This window comes from Amphiura filiformis, chromosome 15 (genome assembly GCF_039555335.1).
Source record: "Amphiura filiformis chromosome 15, Afil_fr2py, whole genome shotgun sequence".
Taxonomy (NCBI): domain Eukaryota; kingdom Metazoa; phylum Echinodermata; class Ophiuroidea; order Amphilepidida; family Amphiuridae; genus Amphiura; species Amphiura filiformis.
The window spans coordinates 7,774,942-7,800,260 of NC_092642.1; the positions used below are offsets into that span (position 1 = coordinate 7,774,942).

The 25,319-nt window shown below is 35.8% G+C and overlaps 2 protein-coding genes across 2 annotated transcripts in view; one reads left to right on the forward strand and one right to left on the reverse strand.

Annotated features, from left to right (window-relative positions):
- Positions 1-61: 61 nt before the first annotated feature.
- On the forward strand, positions 62-15,898 carry LOC140172094 (pre-mRNA-splicing factor 18-like). The gene is made up of 9 exons (XM_072195441.1): positions 62-67; positions 1,738-1,842; positions 3,241-3,354; positions 5,799-6,014; positions 6,855-6,995; positions 9,629-9,700; positions 11,538-11,655; positions 12,710-12,747; positions 14,301-15,898. The coding sequence occupies exons 1-9, from the start codon at positions 62-64 to the stop codon at positions 14,391-14,393; spliced, it is 903 nt and encodes a 300-aa protein (XP_072051542.1). The 3' UTR covers positions 14,394-15,898.
- Positions 15,899-17,197: 1,299 nt separating this feature from the next.
- The window catches only part of LOC140171196 (inositol 1,4,5-trisphosphate receptor-like), a 160,100-nt gene continuing 151,978 nt past the window's right edge, over positions 17,198-25,319 (reverse strand). Inside the window, exons 56-58 of the mRNA XM_072194405.1 lie at positions 24,695-24,855; positions 24,105-24,266; positions 17,198-23,909 (exon numbers count right to left, since the gene is read on the reverse strand). Coding sequence (XP_072050506.1) covers positions 23,829-23,909; positions 24,105-24,266; positions 24,695-24,855 — 404 coding nt within the window. The 3' untranslated portion in view covers positions 17,198-23,828. The remainder of the gene's footprint in view (positions 23,910-24,104; positions 24,267-24,694; positions 24,856-25,319) is intronic.

Here is a 25,319-nt window from a genome sequence, read left to right on the forward strand (position 1 = left end):
CTACTTGTCTCGTTTATACCCGTATGTTACTTAGGGAGCTGATCCTGATTGCGATGGTTATATGGAGGTAGACTACGAGACTGCACCTATTTTGAACTGCATCCCTGAATGTTGTTTAATGATTTATATGCAGTGGCGTAACTTTGGGTCAGGGTGCCCGGGGGCGAAAGTAGTTCGGGTGCCCCTGACCAACATGGTGCAGAGCTAATCAATTTTAGTATTGAAAGCCATAGACCTACCGAATAACCTACGAAGTTTTTCAGATTAAATTTATATCATGTTTCAATGCAGTTCATGTTAATAAAACAAAATGTTTTCATATTCTCTACTGTCTTTACTTTGGAGACTCGTCACTAGCTGCAGTGACGTAGCATATTGCGCCCAGGGAAAGAATACAAAATACCCCCTCTTCCTAAAACAATTTCGTGCGGACGCGCGAAAATGTGCATAAATACCACTAATTTGGTATTTAATCAAGTTGAATTTAGGTCTTTAAAATGACAATTTATATGTTGCAATTTTGTGTTGAAGGGGCACCCAAATGAAGAGTCATTCAATGCATGGTGGGTAAAGGTTTCCACTTCTTTCCTATAACAAAGTACTATCGTGTCAAAGGCTATCCAGGCTTGGGTGCCCCTTAGCCCGGGTGCCCGGGGGCACGCCCCCCCAGAGCCCATAGGAGTTACGCCACTGTTTATATGGTATATCATGGGCCATAGTAGTTGGCGAAAAGTTTTTAAGTGTACTAGGCCTGTGGGTTAGCATCATGCACACATTTATCCCCTAATTTATTTTATTTATCAGAATGTCTGCATACATTCAGATCTTTAGTTAGACAATAATAACTGCGCACCATCTATTTTGAGGTCATTGTGTGAAATCGGAGGGTTTTGTTTTGGGCTGAGGTATTTTTCCGAGGAGCGGTAGCTCCGAGGAAAAATACCGAGGCCCAAAACAAAACCCGGCAATTTCACACAATGACCTCAAAATAGATGGTGCAAAGTTATTATTGTCATTCATTACCGTCAGATCTAATATTTTAAACAAAACAAAATGGCATTTTATGTTATTTTATGCCATAAAACGCTGTTAAATATAACCAGGTTTAATCATTGTTGTAACCTACCCTACAAAAAAATCAACCAGGCGAATATAACATTCGCGCCGACAACAAGAGCTACCAATCACAGAAGCGCCGACGGCATCGCGTAGGCGCAGCGCTGTTGCCATAACGTAGCTTATACACGCACGCCAAGCATAAGTCATTGTTGCGTGTCCGAGTCATTGTGAGTTATTAATGACCTCGCAATTTGTGCGTGGTCAGGCAATCAATTTCTTTTGATTGGATTACAGGCTTCGCGTATATTAATGAGGTTATGAATTGCAAATATATGTGACGCGATCAAGCAAAATCAGTCGGAACTCGGAAATATTAAATTTTCAGTTTCTTATAGGATAGTAAAAAGAATTTACAAAGCTGCATTTTGCAGACAACCCCATTAAAATTGAACAACCAGTTCCAAAGATTAGAGCAGCTAAAGAGTTTCCAAAATAAGATAAAACAAAAGGAAATATTTCCTTTGCTTGGCTATATCTCAAAATCAATATTTCCGAGTTCCGACTGATTTTGCTTGATCGCATCACATATGGGTATGTTGGAGGTTTTGGGGCCCAGTTTTAGTGGAGTGGATTTCATCTAAGTTACTAAAAAATTTAACTTGATTGTTACATTTACAGAGTGAAGAGATAGAAAAGGAGGAGAAACTAAGGCGAGCAAGCTCATCAAGTAACAATGATGATTCCATAAATGACTCTGACATTAATATATTATCCAGACAAGAGGTATGCTGATCTAGGACATAATGTATGCGTTGGGCAGAAATGTTCACAATTTCTTTTGTATTTATCATCATGCTTCCATTCCAGAGAATTTATACAGGATTTATTTTTATTGATTAAAAATATAATCCATATCCTTTATTTGAACCTTAGTGAAAATGCTGAATTTTTGTATGTTAAAATAATCAAACTCAAAGAGTTTTACAAAGACTTATTTCAAGATATGAAACATGCTCTATCCAATCAGGCTAGAGGAGGCAATTTTGAATATATGTAGTTATTGCTTAGAAGCCATTATTGCTGAAATTCATTTGGTCCTTGCATGCCTTTTTGCGCTTTTGTTGTGGCAATCATATTATATTTTATTGCTGCCTATTTTTGCCTATAGCTCAATATCACAATTGCCGCCTGTAGCCCAAGATAACTATACATATAAATTCTGATTTTTAGTGGTAATTAAAATATAAAGACAAATCAAAGATTAGAAATGGAATGAATTGGCTGCGAGGCAGGAGGGATATTCTGATGGATTTCTACTACCCTCAAACATACCAGGAACTAAATCTCTGCCCCATGATACTAAATCACTCCCATGCCTTTCTTTTAGGCATACCGTATTCATTCTAATAAGCGCCCACCCAGGATATTTTCAATTTGCTAAAGGGTACCATTAATGTTGAAGTGGATAGACATTGATACAGTGAAATAGCATGGGGGATTAGAAGTTCTGTGTAAACTTGCAATACATTTTCTACATTAGAAAAGCTACTAGAACGTGTCAGGACCCTTTAATTTGTCTCTAATAAATGCCCCTCATGAAAAATTAGGTAAACCAGGTAAAAAATAAGCGCCCACCCAAAATGACTTTGTTACGGGGCACTTATTGGAATGAATATGGTACATATGTACTCAAAATGGCACTGTGTCAGCAACAATGAGATATTCCATTTGGAGCACATCCCCCCTAAATGATCTTAATCTCTCACACAGGTGGTGTAGATTCCAAATGGAGTCACCAATTCAGGTAACCCATTTGAAATTCACACTCCCTGTGTGGAAGACTAAGGTCATGTCTTCCATAGATGGTGTATGGCTTTCAACTGGAATGGCCGTATGAGTAAAGTATGCAGAGATCTTGTGGATTTTACAAAAACATTTACTAGACATCTTTAGCCCATTGGGGGTTCAAAGAGTTCATCTATGTGCTGATATGGCCTTGTTCTACAAATTGGGTCTACTAAAAAGGTCAATTAGCTTCTCAAAACATACAATTTATAATATAGCATCTGTCAAAGGCATTAATTTTGCTCATCCCAGGAGCAAACTACCTGTCTAAAATGACGGCCAGACGGGTGGCTAGCTAAGACCGTGATCACTAAGGTGTTTTTTTTATACTTCCAGGTTATCAGGAGATTGCGAGAGCGTTCAGAACCCATCAGATTATTTGGGGAATCAGACAAAGAGGCATTCTTCAGATTGAGAAGGATTGAAATGCTGGCACCGGAAATAAATAAGGTAGGTCGGTGGCCACTATAGGTTCTTCAGTATATGTAAAGTAAAGAAATCTAACCAGGATTACATTATCAAGTCTGCTGATAAGGGCGGGGCAGTGGTGGTGTGGAGGAAAGACTTGTACATCAATGAAGCCAACAGGCAGCTATCTGACACTGATACTTACTTGAAACTAGCCGGTGATCCCACTGAAGATAAAAAAAAACTGATCTCCGATACCATCAAGACTCTCATCAAAAGAATAAACTACGGACACAGCTAAGCATATGATCCATCCGTGTCCACAAAGTGCCAACTTCTACATGCTGCCCAAGATACACAAGCCCGATACTCCTGGAAGACCGATTGTTTCGCCTCATTCTTGCCCAACAGTCCTCATCGCTGAATATTTGGACACTGTTCTTGCACCGCTGGTTTCCAGTCTACCTACTTTCATACAAGATTCCCCTCACGCACTTCGCCTTCTTCAAGACTTCTCCTTTCCCACCGGCAGTGACAATTACCTTTTCACAATGGACATATCATCCTTATACACCTCTATCCCGCATCATCTTTGTATGAAGGCTCTTACTCATTATTTGGACACTCGCATAGGCTCGAAACGGAATCCGCCTACAGAAACACTGACTCGTCTCATTGAACTAGTTCTTTCTATGAATACCTTCCAGTTCAATGGAGACTTTTATCAGCAACTCAAAGGTATTGCCATGGGTGCAAAAATCGGTCCTAGTGTTGCTTGCCTCACCGTTGGGTACATAGAGGATGAAATGCTTCGCACCTATGATCTTCCTAAGCCCTTCCTGTACAAAAGGTACATCGATGATATTGTAGGGGCATTCTCTGGTGACAGAAAGGATCTCGACCACTTCATCTCTCATGTGAACACCTACAATGAGTCGCTTAACTTCACTCATGAAATCTCCAGCACTTCAGTAACTTTCTTGGACCTCAAACTTATCATTAACAGCCAAAACAAGATCACTACTACAATCCACTATAAGCCCACGGACTCTCATAGTTACTTACTGTACAATTCCAGCCATCCACCTGCCTGCAAAAAGGGAATCCCATATAGTCAGCTCCTCCGTGCCAAACGCATCTGCAGTGACACGAATGATCTGGATCAAGTTCACAATGACATGACTAGTTTTTTCCATGAGCGTGGATACCCTACCGACACCACACAAGCTGCTCTTGATCGGGTTCAATCAGTTGACAGGGATCTTGCTCTCCAACCATCCGGATCCAAATCTTCTGAAAGAGTTCCCTTGGTTCTCACTTATCATCCGCTTAATCTTCCTATTCGCAATATTATATTCCGTAACTTTCGCATACTTCTTGACGACGATTCCACATCCCAAGTTTTTAATCAACTCCCGGTGACCGCCTTCATAAGGGACAAGAACATTGGCGACCAGGTCGTCCGCTTCACACCCCATCCAGCCATGTGACACCCCTGGTACTTTTTGCTGTGATAGGAGAAGGTGTAATACCTGTGCGCATGTCTCCAATGAAACTCACATCCGCGGTCCCAATGGGGGTTTTAACATCACCTCGCACTTCACATGCATCTCTCGCAATGTTGTTTATTGTATTCAATGTACCAACTGCCATATATTGTACATAGGGGAAACCAGCCGCCGATTAGCAGATCGCATACCACAGAACATCTCCGCTCCATTTCTAAGAACTTCGCTGGTTTCCCTGTTGCTCGTCATTTCAATCCACCTTCTCTTTGTAATGTTAGCCACTTCAGAGTCTCCGCTGTTATACAATCTCGCGGCTCCAATAAGGACAGACTCATTGCAGAACACCGTCTCATATTCAAACTCGGCACCATGCAACCTCGTGGACTCAATATTAAGTTTTGTACATTCAATTTATAATTTTCTTGTACCACCCTGTTCACCCTGTATTTTTCATAGTTGCTTAAGGGGTTTGTTTACATCAGCTTTCTGGTATAGATTTTTCTTATTGTTGTGTAATTGTACTTTAGTTTGTGATGCATTGTAGTGTAAGTTTTTTCTCTGGTTGGCCTCACACTTGTCAAAGGGTCCAACCCGAAACGTCGTGTTTATCTATACCTCTTGGTATATATATTTTGCACTGTTTCTAACTTTAATCTCTACGACCATATGTAAAGTATATATATCTTATGAGATCTGAAGTTGCGCAGAAATTATATCGTTAAGAGATGCAATGAATCAAGCAGCCCCCAAAAGGACCCAGGTTAAAACCTTGGACCTCTCACAGGCCTTAATCTCAGTACCACAATGGGCTCAAAAATGCATTTTTGCCTTTTTGCTCCTCTTGCAGGGTTATAGAAATGATTTCAAGGATGCAAGCAGCCCCAAAAGGTCCCAGGTTCAAACCAGGGACACCTCAAAGACCTTTATCCCAGTTCCACACTGTGCTCAATTTTCTTTTTCATCTTGCTCTTCTCACAGGGTTATAGGAATGATTTCAAGGATGCTATGGATAAAGTAGACCAGCAGTACCTAGAGGAGATGGTTAAAGCACAAGGAGAGGATGTACCAAGCAGTGCCTATGATATCAAATGCCAAGATGATGGTCTAACATTAGATGAGCTTATTGACATGTCACAAGAGATGAGAAAAGGAGATATAGCGGTAGATTCCAGGGTTACATTAAGTTATATCAAAGTGAGTTGATTGATGCATGATGCAGTAGTACTGGCTTCAGCACTGTCCTTACCAATAGGCACACCCTGAGGCCAGCCAGGTATGACTGGACAAGGGGAAACGTGCAGGAAATGGTATTTTACAACATTTCTTTTATATCTTCAGTTTTTCAGATGACAAGTTCATGACATTTGGGGGAAATTTGTAAAAAAAACCCACTTTTTTCAACAACAAAAAGTTCTACGGTCGGGAGTTCTAATGGTTGGGCGGACGATGGCAAGCAAACAACTTTTTTTAGGGGGCCTGATTATGACATAAAGAGAATAGGGCTACACCAGGGTCAAGTGATGCATGTTTACTTGTTCATGAATAAGGTGCTGAAATTTCAAATGTATGATAAAATATTGCATTAATTTCAAAGCTGATTTTCTCAATATCACAGCTATATCCAAATCACAAAATGTACAAGTTTGACATTTTACAGATTTTGTAGAATGGTCTATTGTATAATTCGATCAGCTCGTAATCAGCGGGAAATGTTAGGCTTTTACGAGCATGCCGAAAAGTAGCCCCATGTTAGAAGTGATAAAGTTGACCTATCTGGTCTATATTGTGTGTGTTAAATAAAGTAGACAAAGTATAGGTCTTCAATTAATACTTAAAGATGCTTCTGACGAGATGTTACAAGGTAATTCTCCAAATAAAACATATTGATATTAATCTGCGATGTTATAAGGCCTGTCGTTTACAAGCTGATCAAACTATAGAACTATAATAAGCAAAATTATCAAATTTTGAACCATTTTGTAACACCATTCTCACAAAATCACCCATTGGCTTATTTGTTTTGGTTTTTTTTAGTTTCTTCTCAAAGTTTGGGCAGATGACCTGAATTCCAGGCCAGAATTTGAAAAAAGAAGTACCAAGGGTAAACTACAAAGTGCCACTTACAGTCAGACAGAGGCTTATATCAGACCACTCATGAAGAAATTAAAGAAAAAGGTATGTATACAGTCAGACAGAGGCTTATATCAGACCACTCATGAAGAAATTAAAGAAAAAGGTATGTATACAGTCGGACAGAGGCTTATATCAGACCACTCATGAAGAAATTAAAGAAAAAGGTATGTATACAGTCAGACAGAGGCTTATATCAGACCACTCATGAAGAAATTAAAGAAAAAGGTATGTATACAGTCGGACAGAGGCTTATATCAGACCACTCATGAAGAAATTAAAGAAAAAGGTATGTATACAGTCGGACAGAGGCTTATATCAGACCACTCATGAAGAAATTAAAGAAAAAGGTATGTATACAGTCAGACAGAGGCTTATATCAGACCACTCATGAAGAAATTAAAGAAAAAGGTATGTATACAGTCAGACAGAGGCTTATATCAGACCACTCATGAAGAAATTAAAGAAAAAGGTATGTATACAGTCAGACAGAGGCTTATATCAGACCACTCATGAAGAAATTAAAGAAAAAGGTATGTACAGTCGGACAGAGGCTTATATCAGACCACTCATGAAGAAATTAAAGAAAAAGGTATGTATACAGTCGGACAGAGGCTTATATCAGACCACTCATGAAGAAATTAAAGAAAAAGGTATGTATACAGTCGGACAGAGGCTTATATCAGACCACTCATGAAGAAATTAAAGAAAAAGGTATGTATACAGTCGGACAGAGGCTTATATCAGACCACTCATGAAGAAATTAAAGAAAAAGGTATGTATACAGTCGGACAGAGGCTTATATCAGACCACTCATGAAGAAATTAAAGAAAAAGGTATGTATACAGTCAGACAGAGGCTTATATCAGACCACTCATGAAGAAATTAAAGAAAAAGGTATGTACAGTCGGACAGAGGCTTATATCAGACCACTCATGAAGAAATTAAAGAAAAAGGTATGTATACAGTTGGACAGAGGCTTATATCAGACCACTCATGAAGAAATTAAAGAAAAAGGTATGTATACAGTCGGACAGAGGCTTATATCAGACCACTCATGAAGAAATTAAAGAAAAAGGTATGTATACAGTCGGACAGAGGCTTATATCAGACCACTCATGAAGAAATTAAAGAAAAAGGTATGTATACAGTCGGACAGAGGCTTATATCAGACCACTCATGAAGAAATTAAAGAAAAAGGTATGTATACAGTCGGACAGAGGCTTATATCAGACCACTCATGAAGAAATTAAAGAAAAAGGTATGTATACAGTCGGACAGAGGCTTATATCAGACCACTCATGAAGAAATTAAAGAAAAAGGTATGTATACAGTCGGACAGAGGCTTATATCAGACCACTCATGAAGAAATTAAAGAAAAAGGTATGTATACAGTCGGACAGAGGCTTATATCAGACCACTCATGAAGAAATTAAAGAAAAAGGTATGTAGAAAGGCAGGAGAGTTCATTTCAAAATCATTTCAAAATGTTCAATAGTGCTCATTAGCTCAAATGCTGATAAGCATCATCAAATACAGTAAGCCAAAAAATTAAGGTACCAGTTGTGTTCACCCTGTATATCCTAAATAAAGACAAGCGTGTCAAAATTAAAACAAGCAGCCAATACCTGTACTCTTTAGCTCTCATTTAAGACCTTATTTGTTGAAATTGTTTGAGAATTAAACACACGATGATCTAAAACCTAATAAAGAAGCGAAATCAAAAGTTGCACCTTTGTGTTCTAATCAATTAAAGCATGACGCTAGTTTTATCGTGCTAATCAATGGAAGCACGGCGCTCGTGCTAGTTTGCGAAATGCTTTGTGTACAAATCAATAGGGCTTGCAATGAAGCAAACTGCGACTTTTAAATTGGCATCTTCCTTGGGTATTTGGATCGTTGTGTTTTTATTTCTAGAAAAATTTCAACAAATGAGGTCTTAAATTTGAGCTAAAAGATGCAGCTATTGGCTGCTGGTTCCAATTATGGCATATCAGTCTTTGTTTAGGATATACAGGGGGTGAACGTAACTGGTACCTTAATTCTTTGGCTTACTGTAGGTGGCTTTTCAGGAGCTTATTAAACTGTTCAAAAGTACAATTTTTGATTTGACCTGGTAATTTATTCCACAATCTGGTAGAATAGGCAGCAAAAGCTCGGTCACCAAAAGAAACACATTGCGTTCTTGGCTCAACAAAAGAGGTACCATCTTAGCAGGATGATCTAAGCTGCCTTTGTGTAACCCAAATTTGAAGCATATCAATGATATCGGATGGAGCTTGCCTGTGAAGTGCTTTATAAACAAGTGAGAGAATTTGTAATCAATGTGTTGTTTGATGGGAAGCCAGTGGAGTTCATTTATGAGTTCTGAAGTGATGGAGTCAAACTTGCATTTTCTGAAAATCAGCTTTGCTGATGTTGGCTGGATATTTTGAATTTTGTTCTGCAGTTTCTTACTTATTCCCACCAACAGACTATTGCAATAGTCAAAATGGGATGTCACTAGTGAATGAATAGCCATTTTAGTGGCATCTTCAGTGAGTAATTTGAAGAGTCTTGCCAAAGTGTACAGCCAAGACTGACAACCTTACAAGTATGATTAGAAATATATGTATACCACTGTACCACCTTTTCCTTCTGTAAGTTTTTAATTGTATGTTGTTTGTATTTTTGTTCAGGGTGTACCACCTGATTTACTTGACAGTCTTGCCGAAATTGTCCAATTCATGTTACAAAGGGAGTATGTTAAGGTAAGAAATAAAAACCAACAAAATAACAAAGCTACTATAAAAGGTATTCTGTTGACACAAACACAGCCAAAAAAGAGAACACATATATGCAAGGGACTCTTGTGAGCTGCAGGTCTTGTTGTCGTAAATGCTTTGAACAAGTAAGCACTCATATATTTGTATACGCAGACGGTCGTGCGTCCTGAATTCGCCACCCAAAAAAGGTGGCGATGTTACGTTTTTCCAAAGTCAACTCAAATTAAATGATGATATCTCTGCCAAGCAAGAAGTTATTGTCATGCTTGTGGTCTCATTTTATTGCTAAATAAAATGCACTTTCAACCCTTTAAAAAGAAATTCTTCAGCCTTTGTAACACTGACACTGTGCTTCATAGAATTCAGAATGGGCAGGGTGGCGGAGGTGGGGGGTGTGGTACACACAAACTCTATGGGATTGATATTTTTAGTGCATAATCTGCTTCTATAAAGGCTGTAAATTTGATTTTGACTCTATTTAGCACCTAAAAGACTCATGACCTTAGAGCTAAACAACTAAAAATTCTACTAATAGTTTTTAATCATTTATGAGTGGTTTAGTTTAGAAAATACAAACTTTTCCATACAAAACTACCCGTTGTCATATTAAACACTGTAGTAAGTAACTTTTAGATTTTGAAGACATCTGCATTACTTACTACAGTGTATAAAAACACTGTGGTAAGTAATGAAGATGTCTTCAAAGTCTAAAGGTTACTGTAAAATCTTAATTATTTATCCTATCATAGTCGAAGTATAGATTTTCTGAAGGGAAATTTAATGAGTAATCTAAAATTATTTTTTTCTGTATGGGTTAGGGGCAAAATGTTTCAGTTCAAAATATGTTGAATTAGAAAAAATTCTAACATATTTTGGGACACCCTGTATTCCGAGATTACTAAACAGCTGTGATTTTGGTTTCTTCCAAAGTCAGTAGGCTCCCCCTATCCTCTAACCAAATTAATGTTGTTTACTTCCAGTTTATTACTGCATGTTGGTAATAAGTAATGTATTATGTAACCCATTTTTTATCTGAATCTTTTTTATTCCACCCTGTATAACTTGAAGGTCACCCTGTATAATGAGTTGAAATGTATATATGTGAATTGCTTATGCCTTCAGCTTTCCAAAAATATATACTTTTGCTAGTTTAAGGTTGATAATTATGGAGATCATCTAATTAGAAACTCGATTGGTATAAAAATTCATAATATTTGTGATGTAACGCTAAGGGTGGCGAGTTCAGGACACATGGCCAGACAGTACCAAGGTGGATTGATTTATTAACAAATAAACCATCCTTTTATGCTCATGAATGAGGCTAATGACTGAAAATGTTTTTGTTGACATTCAACTGATAAATATCAGTGCACATTACTTGCATGTTTTATTTTTTTCATAATAATGCATTCCCATTCAGGGTTGTGATTTGCTCTGTAAAAATTAAAATTGCATTGATATGTTTCATTTAATTGAACAACAAAATCAAATGTAGCCATTAACCTTGAATCAAGAACAAATTTATTCTTTTAGTACTTTCAATCATTCTTAATATGTGACACAATCAATTTTGAGATATTGGCAAAAAAAGTGTTAAAATTCTTTTGTTTTATATTGTTTTCAGCAATTGATCAATTTGACATACATGTAACTTCACAAAGAAAAGTCGTATCAACGTGGGGTTTTCAGTTTCTGAAAGCTCTAAATGGCCTCTTTAGAAGCATGTGTAAAATTCATTTTTGACCAGGGCCGACATGTGACTCATTCCCCTTGATCATGTCAGTCACATATGCTTTTCTTTTGTTTGTTTGTTTGTTTGTAGGCCAGTGATGCCTATTTACAGATGGCCATAGGTAATGCACCATGGCCTATTGGTGTTACCATGGTGGGTATCCATGCCCGTACAGGAAGAGAGAAGATCTTCTCCAAGAATGTGGCTCGTATCCTTTATATTGAATAAAAGATGTTTCATGTATTTGTATTACCGTAAATACAAAATATAAGCTGTATTATAAGCCATGGCTTTCACATTGTTTTGGAGTAGTTTATACGATTTTTCTGGCTTATATTGCAGAAATTATGGCAGTATTTTATGGATGTGTTAAAATGCCAATTAATACAGAATTTTGTATGTAATGAAAATAAAATTGGGATTTCTGTGATAAAACTAGTGGCTATGGACTTGTATCCTCACACAGGATTTTAATGTGTTTTGGTGTTTTGATTTAATATGTTTTGGTGTTTTGATTTAATATGTTTTGGTGTTTTGATGGAAAACAAATGAACTTTGAAATGGACTTTGAACACAAGCTGAAAGGGCTAAGTTGAAATCCATACACCCCACATAGGGGGTGAACAAGTAACCCTATTTGAAATGTACACCCCCTATGTAGAAGATTAATGTCATGTCTTCCATAGGGGGTGTATGGATTTCAACTGGAATAGCGCAAATAAGAAGGCCATGCTCTGCACATGATACCTACGCATCCTACTACACAGGCATGAGGATTTTCAATTTGAAAACTGAATTCATTTATTTTTAGTCAAAATTTCCACAACTTTATTTTATTTATTTAATTTAATTTCAGCGTGTTTTTGGTACTTTTTGCCCAATTTCACACACATTTTTAGTTTTATAATTTTTTTAGGAAAGTGCAGTCTCATGACTGACTACAGATTATTATAATATTGATGCAGTGTTTAGAACAAAATCTATTCAGTGATTGGTTCTTTGATCTTGATTATGTAATAAAGTGGATACCAAAATAGTTTTACTATTGCCATGTGATCTGCTGTGGCTGACTTATTGACAAGTCAGCATTGCTCCACACATATCAGTAAAGTATAGTGTGCCTATATCTGTACACGGACCATAAAGGAGAAAAGATCTTTAAAAATCTATTTTAATCTTTCAATCTTTGTACTTCTTGTTTGATACTTACACAACTACATCTTTAAAATGTCACCTGCAAGTTTCTTTAACCACAAATACAGATGTATTGAATGATGAAACACAAAGGAAATATATACAGGTAAGACAAGAGACCAGTAAGCAGGAATATTGTCTAGTGAACACATTGATAAATAAGCAACAGATACAACACAAAAAAGCAAAATCCTGTTTGTATGGAATGAAGTTTCTTGCATATTCGCAAGAGGCAATGATTGTCATTAATTGTCCATGTGTAACAAATCGACACAGTACATTATGTGCATCATGTTTATGTGACAAAATATTACAGCTTTCCTTTTGAAATGTTACAGGTGCAGCATATACCAGAATTATCCCCAAAATTGCAGCACACACACTGCACCTGTTAACTGAATAATTCTAGCATACCCTGCACACAAGTGTAACCCTAACTATAATCCTAACCCACCCTAATTATAACTCTAACCTTAACCCACCCTAATTATAACCCTAAAACATAGGGTGTGCAGGGTAAACCAGAATTATAACCAATTTTGTGTTGTGTGTGTCATGGAACGTTTGGTCCTCATTTATGGCTACCTGTTTGTGCACAATCCAATAATCTGAGTGAATGGACAAGCTTGAAATAATTGTAACAAAAATGTTAACATTTCTTTTATGGATCTGCATTATACAACACTTCATATTGGTTCATTTTTGAGGCCAGTCACTTTAATCATTGATCATTCTGTCAGTTGATCAATCAAGACTGGTGCATCCCAAATGGAAAATTATATGTGGACAAGGACAGTATTTATTGTGGGACATTAGAGCACATCAGACATATCGAATTGCATTCTGAATACGAAGAATGTCATTCTGATATCATATAATTTTGATTTTTTGAAATTTGCAATGTAATACACATTTTATGGCAAATCATTAAAATTGATATTTTTGATATTTAACAGTACTGAAGTAAACTTTATAAATCTGATGATTTATATTAACGTATGTAGGTGGGATGAAAAGTCGGCGATCAATTGAAAATTTTGACCTTTTCAGTATTGAAGATACGGATTTTTTTCCCAAAACACCAAAAAAATAAGGTCTTTTTGGGAAAAAAATCCATATCTTCAATATGAAAGGTCAAAATTTTTAATTGATAGTCGGCTTTTCCTCCCAGCTACATACACTTTAAGAATATGTCATTAGATTTATAAAATTTACTTCGAGGACTGTTATATATCAAAATTTGAAAAATATCAAATTTTTATAATTTGTCATAAAATTTGTATTATATCGTGATTTTCAAAAATTAAAATTATTTGATATCAGAAAGACATGCTTTGTATTCAAAATGCAATTCGATACGTCTGAGGTGCTCTCATGTTCCATAAAAAATACTGTCGAAACGCTCAAAACGCTCATTCCAGATCCCTTAAAGGATACAATGATATTTTCCATGCCAGTGGTATATCATGCTGTAAATGTGCAAGTGGATACCACATAAGGTACCCTGTTGAAAGCTGCAGACTAACAGCCTGGAAATTACAGGAGTGTTAAATACAGGTGAATCATTATTTTTGAATCAATCTTTAATTAATGGGTAAACAACAAATTCACACTCTCCTATTCTAAACTTTCATCTCGTCTTTTTTCTGTTATCCGCAGGCTTTAAAGAGACTTATGACGCTTTGTCAGAGACAATTTCCAACAGACCCATCAAAATGTGTGGAATATATCAAGCCTAATCAGACGACCTGAAGAGACTTTGTTTTTTAAGAAGCTGTTGGAAAAGTACAGCAGTGAGTTTGTCAGAGAGTGTGGACCATAAACGCTTGGCCTAAGCTCTAGCTAGTGAACACAAGAACTTCTTTGGACTCAGCAGGGTAGTCTGTGGCAGACATGTTTGCGGACTGCATGAATGAAATGCAATTGCCTACACTAACTTTCAGAGAAAAAAGGCCCTCTATTGCTCTGATCGACATGCACGCCCTATTGTATGTTTGCCCTTAAGAGACAAAAATTTGGAGGGTCAGTAGGTCGATCCCTACAATAGTACATGAAAGTATACTTTACACAAATATTTTTTCTGCTTCTTAACAAATTTAATTTTTGCTTCAAAACTTGCGATCACATATGTATGTAAGTCACCATGTTGAATTTGTCACTTCAGATTGCGCAATTAATGCATTACTGGGAGGCTGATAATTTCAGTCGCCATGTTGAATGCTATACATTGTAGGTACATCTTTGAAAGGTGAAAAAATATTGAATTATATGCCGATATTGTCGTAAGGTGCGATATCGCACACGCTGCCTGTCCAGAGGATGTCCCGATGTGGCATTTTGATTATATTTTGATCTTGTCCAAGAAACTTGTTAATAGGCACATATGCTTATATATTTACGGTATATACTTCTACATGTGTTACATTACACCAGGCACAAAAAGAAACTCGCCAGTTATATTCATACTTGCTGTTCAATAACTTGATAATTTTGGATTATTCTGAAATATACATTTTGTTAATTGGACTTTGCTTTCTCATTTGACACCCTGTTCGTGAAAAACGAACAAGAATTGACCAAGATATGCGCCTCCAAAGCCTCAAACCCCAAAATCAAAAGTTGCATTTTCAACGCTTTTCAATGGGAACGCATCGTTGTATTGCACACAAGCACCACGGGCCAATCAATAAAGCACACAGTGTAACAGGCACAATTCAATCATTAAAATTGCAACTTTTCATTTTGGGGTTTGAGAGTTTGGAGGCGCATATCGTGGGTCAATTCTTGCTCAATGTTCACGAACAGGGTCTCAAATGAGAAAGAAAAGTCCAATTAACAAAATGTATATTTCAGAATACTAGTAATCCAAAATTATCAAGTTATTGAACAGCAAGGATGAATATAACTGACAAGTTTCTTTTTGTGCCTGGTGTATATAGGTTACTGCCAGAGGACACATGTCAGGTCCTCAGATGGCAATGTGCATTCCAAGTCCTGGGCAGTATAAATATATAAAAAATTCCTCATGCCTAGTTATTGAAAAGAAATTGTGCCACTGACTTGAGATTTTGAATGTTTCTTCAATTTGCACAATTATGGTCAGGGACTGTGTGAAGTGTCCATAATATTTGTTTGGTTGTAATTTCCTGGAGATGATAATATCTCAAGACAAGCTAATGCACTATTACTATTGCCCTAGGTTGTACACTACGGGATGGAGAATTATAGTTGTAATAAATTATTCTTTTTATAATGTATACATTTGTGTTTTGTTGTTATTATTTTTGTTATTATTGGTGCAGTTGATACTGCACAGTGGTGCTTTCACCCTTAAAAAACCCATGATTTGTGTATTTGGCATGGTGCATCTGTCTGCTGAGGTTCATCTGCATTGACCATTCAGCAACAGTAAGCCAACAAGAATGGTGGCCACTGGAAAACTATCACCAATGTGAGCAACAGTAAGCCAACAAGGATGGTGGCCACTGGAAAACTATCAAAAATGTGAGCAAATAGAGATGTACCATTGCAGCATGTACAGACCAATGTGGTACAATGATATATCTCTGCTACTGTCCATTTGGCTTTCTCAAGACAGTAGTGTGATACACTCATGATCAAAGGTGGTGCATCCGTAGTGTGTGATGCGATGCAAAGTGACTGCGCCCCTACAGATACATCACATGTGTATCACATGCAAATGGACCATAACAAGCTATAACAATCTTGCCTGTGAAAAATGCTTCCAGAGCAACTTCTCCAAAATCCCTACCCTAATCTATTAGGGTGGTGACAGTGAAAAATAGTCAAGCTTCTGATAACTTGCATGTGATTAAAAAGCAAAAACCAACCAATACCAAGATTGGCTTTCATTTGAGACCACATACAATCTCGAACAAAAATGTTTTTTGAGCGTCAACCCTAATTTTGTATGTTCTTCTTACCAGTGTGCCAAGCTACTGGGAGCTAAGAATTATAGCAGATTCAATCAATTGTACATGGCAGCCTAGATTTGTTGGAAAAATGTCCCATGATGGGTTGAATCTGCTATAAAAGTGTTGGTTTTTATGTTCCTGTACCACATATCCCCCTTCCCCCACTGATCAATGTTGGGAGAACATGGTGATGATTAGCATATTGTGCATTGAACAGGGGGTAGAAGGGGAACCATTTCCAATAAAAGCATTGTTCATTTCCTGAGATTATAGAACATCAAATTAAAAATGGGTTTGTATAATATTTTTTTTTGGGGTGGGGGCACACTGTACATGCAACTTTTGTGACCAAAATATTAAGTAATCAAGGATGTTTCAAGTTGACATCAATCAAGATATTGAGGGCAATCTTCCTATCAAAATGACATTCTCCCTGCAAAAGGATGCACATAAAGTGTAGTTTGGTTTTTCACACTTCGCTAGCAATGTGTTAGAAAGCAGGTAGAACCTTATTTTGAGATGACCATGCAAAGGGTCAATATGTTGTGTTTGGTCTTGTTTTGTGTAAAAGAAGAAAAATAGACTTTCTCTCCACATATGAATCACACCATACAAAAATAATTTCATTCAATTATATTTATTATAAGTGCTAGTACTTCAACAGTACAATATAAAACATCTCGATCAATCATATTTGAAGTAGATACCATAATTGAGATAATACAACGTGACATTATCTAGAAGTAGATAATAGATATACCATATATTATAATTATCAAGTTTCCTTTGTACTGAAAACATTTTATAAATAATGTGAATACAGATAACATGACTCTGTAACAGTGATGGTTACTTGCTACCAAAATGCCAAATCCAATTATACCAGATTCAACCCATCGTGGACGTTTTTCAAACAAATTCAGGCTACCGGGCGATCACGCTATGCATGACTGGCAGGCCAGCCTGGATTTGTTGGAAAAACGTCCCATGATGGGTTGAATCTGCTATACATTTTGATTTGAAACATACAATGCTTGGAATTAGCCTTTTGATATTAAACATCAAAGGTGGCATTAACACCCTTGGCATGGATCCAACACCTTAAGCTTGTTTTCCACCCATTTTCAGGGGAAGTTAGATGGTAAACAGCATCTAACTATCAATTAAACATATTACAACAACAGATGGTTTCATAATACAAAAGCCATTGTATAAACAATACAATTTGATCATCAACAAAATATTAAAAGGCCAATATACTGTCATCTTTATATTAATTCATTATATTAAGTACAAAAATATCATCAATGTGTCGTTGTTAACTTGTCAAATTCGTTGGATATGTTAATGGACTATTCCAGTTGAAATTCATACACCTCTGGAAGACAACCTTAATCTTCCACACAAGTGTGAATTACAAATAGAGTTACCTGAATGGGTGATTGCATTTGAAATCAACACTCCTTGTGTGGGAGATAAAGGTCATGTTTTCCATAAGGGGTGTATGGATTTCAATAGGAATAGCCCAATTCACATGATTTTAATAATTGCATCTACCCACAAGTTGTCTTTACAAAATAATAAGGATGGAAAAAAAAAGTAAGATACAAAATTTTGTGCAAAATGTGAGAAAAATCATGTTGTGAGATGAAAAATAAACTGTTAGGAAAAAGTAACAAGTTAAATTATGTTGAATGAGCTGAAAAGTAATTATTATAGCAGTACATGTGACATGTAATGTCAAAAGGAGACACTTTTGGGCAGGATCGTAAATGGAGAAATAGCCAAAAATCTGCCCGGGAGTGATTTTTCACAATTTGGGTTTGTTTCGAATTTGTGATGTTATTAATGTTTAAAATATTGTCTGATAGTTTCAGACTGGAATATAACTTGCATCTTGTATTTTTTGAGACATTTTCAAGGTAATTCCTACTCTCAACATTGTCAATAATATTTTCAAAGACCGATATCTCAATTTCCAATTTTATAATACCATAACTTACGAACTCAATATCTTCGCTTAGTAATATCCGATTTCATTGGGGAAACGGTGTTGTGGAGCAAAATATTTCTATGTGTAAGATATGTAAAAACCTCAAAATTGATAACCTGCCCAAAAGTGTCTCCTTTTGACATGACACGTCACAAATATAGAATTAAGTTTATTGAGAGTTAAGACATGTCAAAAACTGACACAGTAATTCATGTCTTGCTATCCTTTTTAACTTAATAAGATAACCTACTTTTAAGATTACCTACTTAAGACATAGCTGCTCCTAGATTTGTATTTACAAATTTATGTTTGTTAATTGTATTAAAAATACAAGTCAAAAACTCTTACTAGAATTTGCCTCTTTGCATATAGATTAATATAATTATACTCTAGTCTAGACGATGAACATATTTTGTAGTATTAATGCAAAAAATAATAATAAGCTTAACACAGGTGCAATAGATCACTGCCTGTATAGTAAGATAACAAAATATAATAAACAAGACTAAAAATAAAATATTCAGTGAAAAACACATTATTCAAATTTTGCGTAAAATAATTGTTTTGTGCAGTCATATTAGTGACAAATCCAGATTACAAAAACCGCTCCTTTATATCACATCCAGTTTTGAGGATGACATTACCTATTTCCTCTGTGGTGCAAAGCTTTTCTGCCTTTTTCACTGCCTGCAGTTGGAGACTTCACAGATTAGATAAGGATGGGGCATAGTAATCGCAAATATGTCGCTTTACAAAAAAAGCAAAAACAAAACAATATAATATAATATCAGGATATTACAAAAGTAATGTTAATTATTATAAACAATGTGATATAGTGACTTGCTTGTCATATTGTTATATAAATGGGACCAGCCCAGTTTGATAGTTATCTTACAAATTCCATATAAAATTACTATCATATCACAAATTGTATACTATTATGTCAGGGATATCTCAAAAATTGGCTATTACAGTTATAAAACATTATTATTGTGCATCTGTAAATCTAGCAGCAAATAAACCACGATAGCATAAGAGCTTCCAGCATGGATTTACTCTACAACTTTTGCAAATAGAAATGGTACAAATATATTAACAACTACAGCTCTATCAAAAATGTCAGTAAATGAAGTTTTAGAACTCGTACTATTCTGGTCATTTGCAAACAAACGTCCACAGTAATCACTTCCATTCAATCACTTCCATTTGCTTCTTTGTTTTTAGTATTTAGACCCATACCCATAGTTTTTAAAAACATTGCCTTCCACAGGGAGGGTAAAAGTCATTTGGAACAGCCACCAGCTTCACAAACATTTTGCCACATTAACACCTGATCACTTTCTTGGAATAATTTCATTTGGTCTCAAATTGACTTACTATGATTATAATATTATGACTGTCAAATGTTGACATTTAATTCTAATATTAAAATATACAATGACACACATGAAAGTGGTGGACTTTCCATATTGGTTTCATTGCAAGAGTTCAATTCATTTCGTAAATCAAAATTTTATTTTTTATCCATGTACAAAATGTAAAAATACTATATATAATAGCTCAGAGTAATATTCTTATAGAATATCGTTTATGCTCAAACAAGGTTAGGATTGCTGTCAGAAGGGGTGTTATGCATCAAGTAATCTTGTGGAAAAATTGTGCTGGTGTCAAGAGTGGTCCACAATCAGTAATAAGATAAATAAACCACACATATTAGAATAGTTATTATATAGCTAGATAATGGTGAATGTTTACTTCTTTGGCAGCTACAGCATATATTTACACACACACACACCCTTTCGCTGGCTGTCCTTACTCTATTGGTCATGAAAGTAAAATGCTACAGAGTTACATGTATTAGCAAGCACAATTATGGTATTTATATTAATATAAAAATAGCCTAAACGGGTTAAGATAGTCCCCTTTCCCGCCGCCATTTTGATTCCGCTTGCTCTCCACACAAACCGTCAGCTAATTTTAATGTATAACACCATTTTTGACTAGTTATAAAGATATATCTGGGAACTAATGAGTTTGATACTAAACCTAGGGCTCTATGTACCCACAAGTGTGGACTCTATTGTAATCACTCCATGTGATAACTCATGGATATTATTACCTAAATTAATATGTTGAAAGCCTTCAGCCACACAACAAGGGCTTGTGATGTTATCATTAACAGGCAGCTTATCTGGAGTGAGCGAAACCAAACCCGTGGTGGAGACTAAACATAAGGTACTCTATTGTAGCAATATACATCATGCACAAGAAAACATAACAACAGGAAAAAAAAACAAACAAAAAAGCAAGCCAATGTTTGATGTTTCCACATCTTTTTTCAGTTGATAATTGAAAATAAAATGATAACAGTACACAATGTTACTCTCTTTAACAAGTTTGTTAATGAAGGCAATATTTTGTGTTGGCACTATGTCATAGAGGCTTTGATTCTGATATACAAGGCTTTATATTCAATTGGTCACTATACTGACCCAGAGAGAGTACCCTACACAATTGTGTACCCCCTTTGCAAGTAATCTCCTCCCAACTAAACAATTTCATTAGGATCAGTAGTGATTTTAAGGCAAAAACAATATGGTTAATATAAACAAAGGCAATTAGAATTCAAAGGCATTTCAGCAAGTTTGTTCTTTGATTATGCACTATTCAAAAAGCTCCTCTATCCTGTACCCTGGGAAACGAGGAATGATTGGTGTTATTTTGAAAATTTAATTGCAAAACCCTAGAGGGTCAAGTACCACCCACCACCCTATTAAGCACCAAATTATTTTGTATATAGGCCCTATCACATGTCCACACCCTTTGAGGCACTTCAATTTCTTTCACCTAAACACAGACTTCTGTGAATACCTTCAGCTTATATGTATGAGCATTTACAGTGTTGTGAGTATACTGTAAAATTCTCATAGGGGCAGGTCTTATCAAACCATGATACAACCTGACATGTCCAGAATCACATTGAAGCATGTGTAATTGTATACTAGTTAATCTCCATTTATTTACTGAATTTTACGGTAATTCCTTTGACCAGATAAGCACACTTTCAGGATGTAAGGCTATCTTTATTAAATCCTGTGTCTCAAAACTGCCGTGCGCGTTAGTAAAATTGTGCACATAGTCCTCTTTGAAAATCAAAATTCGTATTTGATTTCAAGTTTTCGATCTTTTTGGAAACTTTGAACACGAAAATAATAAAAGAGAAGAATAGTAGTTTGTAGCAGTGACTTTTTTTTATTCCAACATTTGCAACATTGGATATTTTTTGCACAAAATGCTTGTCCTAAATCCTGTACTGACACATAAAAAAAATTAAAATACAGTAAAAAACACCGCATTCCGCATTAGGTTTTAAATTTCTCTCAAGCTTTGAGACACAGGATTTAATTAAGATGGCCTAAGTTGGTCAATGTTGATGACATACCCCAAGTAAGATGAATTTTGATCAACGCTTTTTAAATCTTTGCCTGACTTCACCATGAAGGACATTTTATGTTTAATCCCTAAAAATATGATTATAATCCCCATCATTATTCCACCAAAACGATGGCTAGATTGCATCAAGGCTGACTGCACCAAATTAAACCTGAAATCTGTGGTGGAGGCTAGTCACCAATCCATAAACAGACAGAAATGGAGGACCATTGTGAAACAGATGCCACCACTAAACTCCATGTTGGAGTGAACGGCATAGGCCAGGTCAGGTCATTATTCCACATATCCCAGGACAGACGGTTGTGGTTCTTATTTAAATAGTGCATTAGGATGAAAATACAACTGAAACATTGTAATTTCACTCCATGTATCAGTCCACCCTCGAACTGAAGCTTAGTGTTCAAATAGGCATATAGGGTGACTCAAATTAGTAAACACGTGCACACAGATAAAGCTATTAAGAACATCACCCAAATCAACCTATGCAAGACACAGTCATGCACTTGTCAATACATTTGAAAATGTTTTTCATAGAAAAATATTTCATTGTAATATCATAATTGTATATGTATAAATAACAATCGTTATTATAATTATTTCATGATCATTTTTTCTATTTCACCAAGCAAAAATATTGTAAAAACATTGCCCTAGAGGACATTTTACAAAAACAAAGGCAACAATAAATACACTGAAGGCATAAGCATTTTCTTAACATCAATGGTAATTCATGTCATAAAAATAGTAGTTTCAATAAACATATTTCAAGTTTAACATGATCATCTTGATAGAGATTGTTCTCAAGATCAGATAGGCAACCTTTAAAATATTCTCAGTCAATAATTTCAATTTGTAAATACAAAAATTATGTCACTCTGAAAATAGTCCCTCTATAATTTTGATACATTGTAAGAGACAGACAGACATGATTGGACCAAAGCTGAACCTTATTTATAAAGCTAACTTACAAAAATATCTTTGATTAAAAAAGATTCACACTTGATCGTTTGGCGATATAATTACTTCTTCGTTGCTATGACAAAAGTGTGGCATTGTACACACCTGAGAGATTCCTTTATTCATTGCCATGGGAATTTGTTAAACACTTTTAAACATAAAATAAGGAATGCATCCACAACAATCTTTGGCATTATAGCTTCCAAACTTTTTTTCTGTTCACACAGATATTCATTAAAGGAACGCTGACACTTTTGGTTATTTCTTGTTGTCATCAATATATGAGATCAAAATATGTATTAATTCCAAAAATATTATTCCCAAAGACTCAAAATTGACCATACATAACACTATTGCAAATTCACCATCTAGGTTTGTCACTCATGGAGGACAGATAATGTACCTACTGCATTTGTTGACAAGAGCCTGAAATCAAGCCATAATTTGTCTTTATGCTTGAGCATTTTGATGATTTGTGTATGCAGTGCTTGGCGTGCATTTTTGGCACAATGTTTTACATGCAGAACGCATACAACCACACACTTAGAATCAAAGTTTGCTGGGTGCATAGCAAAATAATATAAAGGAATATTAAGTTGCCTCCATGAGTGACATGTAAACATGGCAGAGTTTTCTCATTACTCAACTGCTGAGTCTAGTCCCTGTCACTTCACATCAAGGAATGCATCCCATCAATGTAACTAGCTACATTCACTTTATCCATCGCTGTATCACAGGGATCCCATGTGAACATGGACTATTTACTAAGCAGTCCCACATGCCATCATGGCAACTCACTGTCATTGTGATTCCATTGCCATGGTGATTCCATTGTGATGGTGAATTCATTCAGGGTGGTCCCATGTGATTCGGCAAGGTGGGGGTACTAAGTAGTCCGATACGTTGCTTCTGTTTCCTCTGTTCTGTCATCTGAAATCAAAATGAAAATAAAAATGTTGCAAAATTTTGAAATATGTAACAAAAATAATTCTTTGGTCTTTGCTTATCACCTAGTGCTCTCAATCGCATACAGATTTGTTGTGGGTAGTTCAGTATGACATCTATTTTCAGTGAGTTTGAGATGCCTCTAAGTCCCTATTTTTACTACCAGTGGTGACTTCTTACCTGATCTTTGAGTTCTGATAGTTGAGTTGATAGAGTCTTAACAAGTGAATTAGTGCTTTCAAGTTGCATGGTGAGGTTGCGTAGTTCATTCTGCTCATTCTCTCCTTCATCAGCTGCTAGTGACATGGCTCGCAATCTAGGAAACCAATCTAAGTTTTTCTCCTACAGAAAAAAAAATACAAACACAATAGATAACTACGTGATTAAACATAAAAATACACTGTAAACACCACATACACTTGGCTCTGACTATAAGTCCAGCCCTATGAGGCAAATATATTGTATAAATCGCACACTTTTGTGGAAAAGCACAGATGTTAGGGGTTTGATGTTAAGAATTATTCTGGATATACGGTAAAGTGAAATTTGTCAATATAACATATCAAATATTGACATCAAGATAACATGATGTATATTTCTTGAATACGGATATTGAATTGTCATGTGACATGTATTCTCCATAGCAAATATGAGAGTTTTTCCTCAATTCCCTTTTAAAGTTATAGTCATGTGATAATGCATATCCTCAACATGAAACATACATACTTGGATCATGTGTCAGACATGCCATAATCATGTGATATACATACCTTAATCATGTGATATACATAGCTCTCTGGTCCAGTAAACTCTGTAGGGTCTTTGACTTTGACCAATACAATGAAGTAGAGATAATGCCACATGTTGTGCTCATCTTTGACATGTTCTTCAAATGAGATGGATTTATTGTCAAAAGCTGACCTCTGCAAAGCTGTAACAAGGGTACATTGAGAAGGAGATGTACTTATATTTAGAGAATAAACGATAGGAATTTTTGTTTTTACTATCCTCTCCCGTGACGACAGGCAGGTCCATTAGTCAGTTAAATATTATTCTAATTTTATAATTTTTTATAATTTTTTTTAAATTAAGGCTTACAAATACAGCCAACATGTGAAAATAAGAACTAATAGTGCAGATTAAGAACCAATGGTGCTCTTATTCATTTTTTTTAAATCTCAGCATAATACTCAAGTATACCACAATGAGAAATTCTATTTCACTCTTGTGATAAAATTGCTATCCAGGCTGATTAATGTTGGATGAATGAATGAATGGTAAATGGATGAATGAATGAACGAACGAATGAAAATGAATGGAATGGAATCAATACACAAAATAATGAAAATTGACCAATCAATATGCCGAAATAATTAATTGAACTTATTCAACAAT

Bases quoted from the DNA above. Each gene is read 5' to 3' on its own strand.
- LOC140172094 (XM_072195441.1), top strand. The intron at 1,843-3,240 runs GTATGCTGATCT...TTATACTTCCAG, and splicing joins ATATATTATCCAGACAAGAG to GTTATCAGGAGATTGCGAGA. The intron at 3,355-5,798 runs GTAGGTCGGTGG...CTCTTCTCACAG, and splicing joins TGGCACCGGAAATAAATAAG to GGTTATAGGAATGATTTCAA.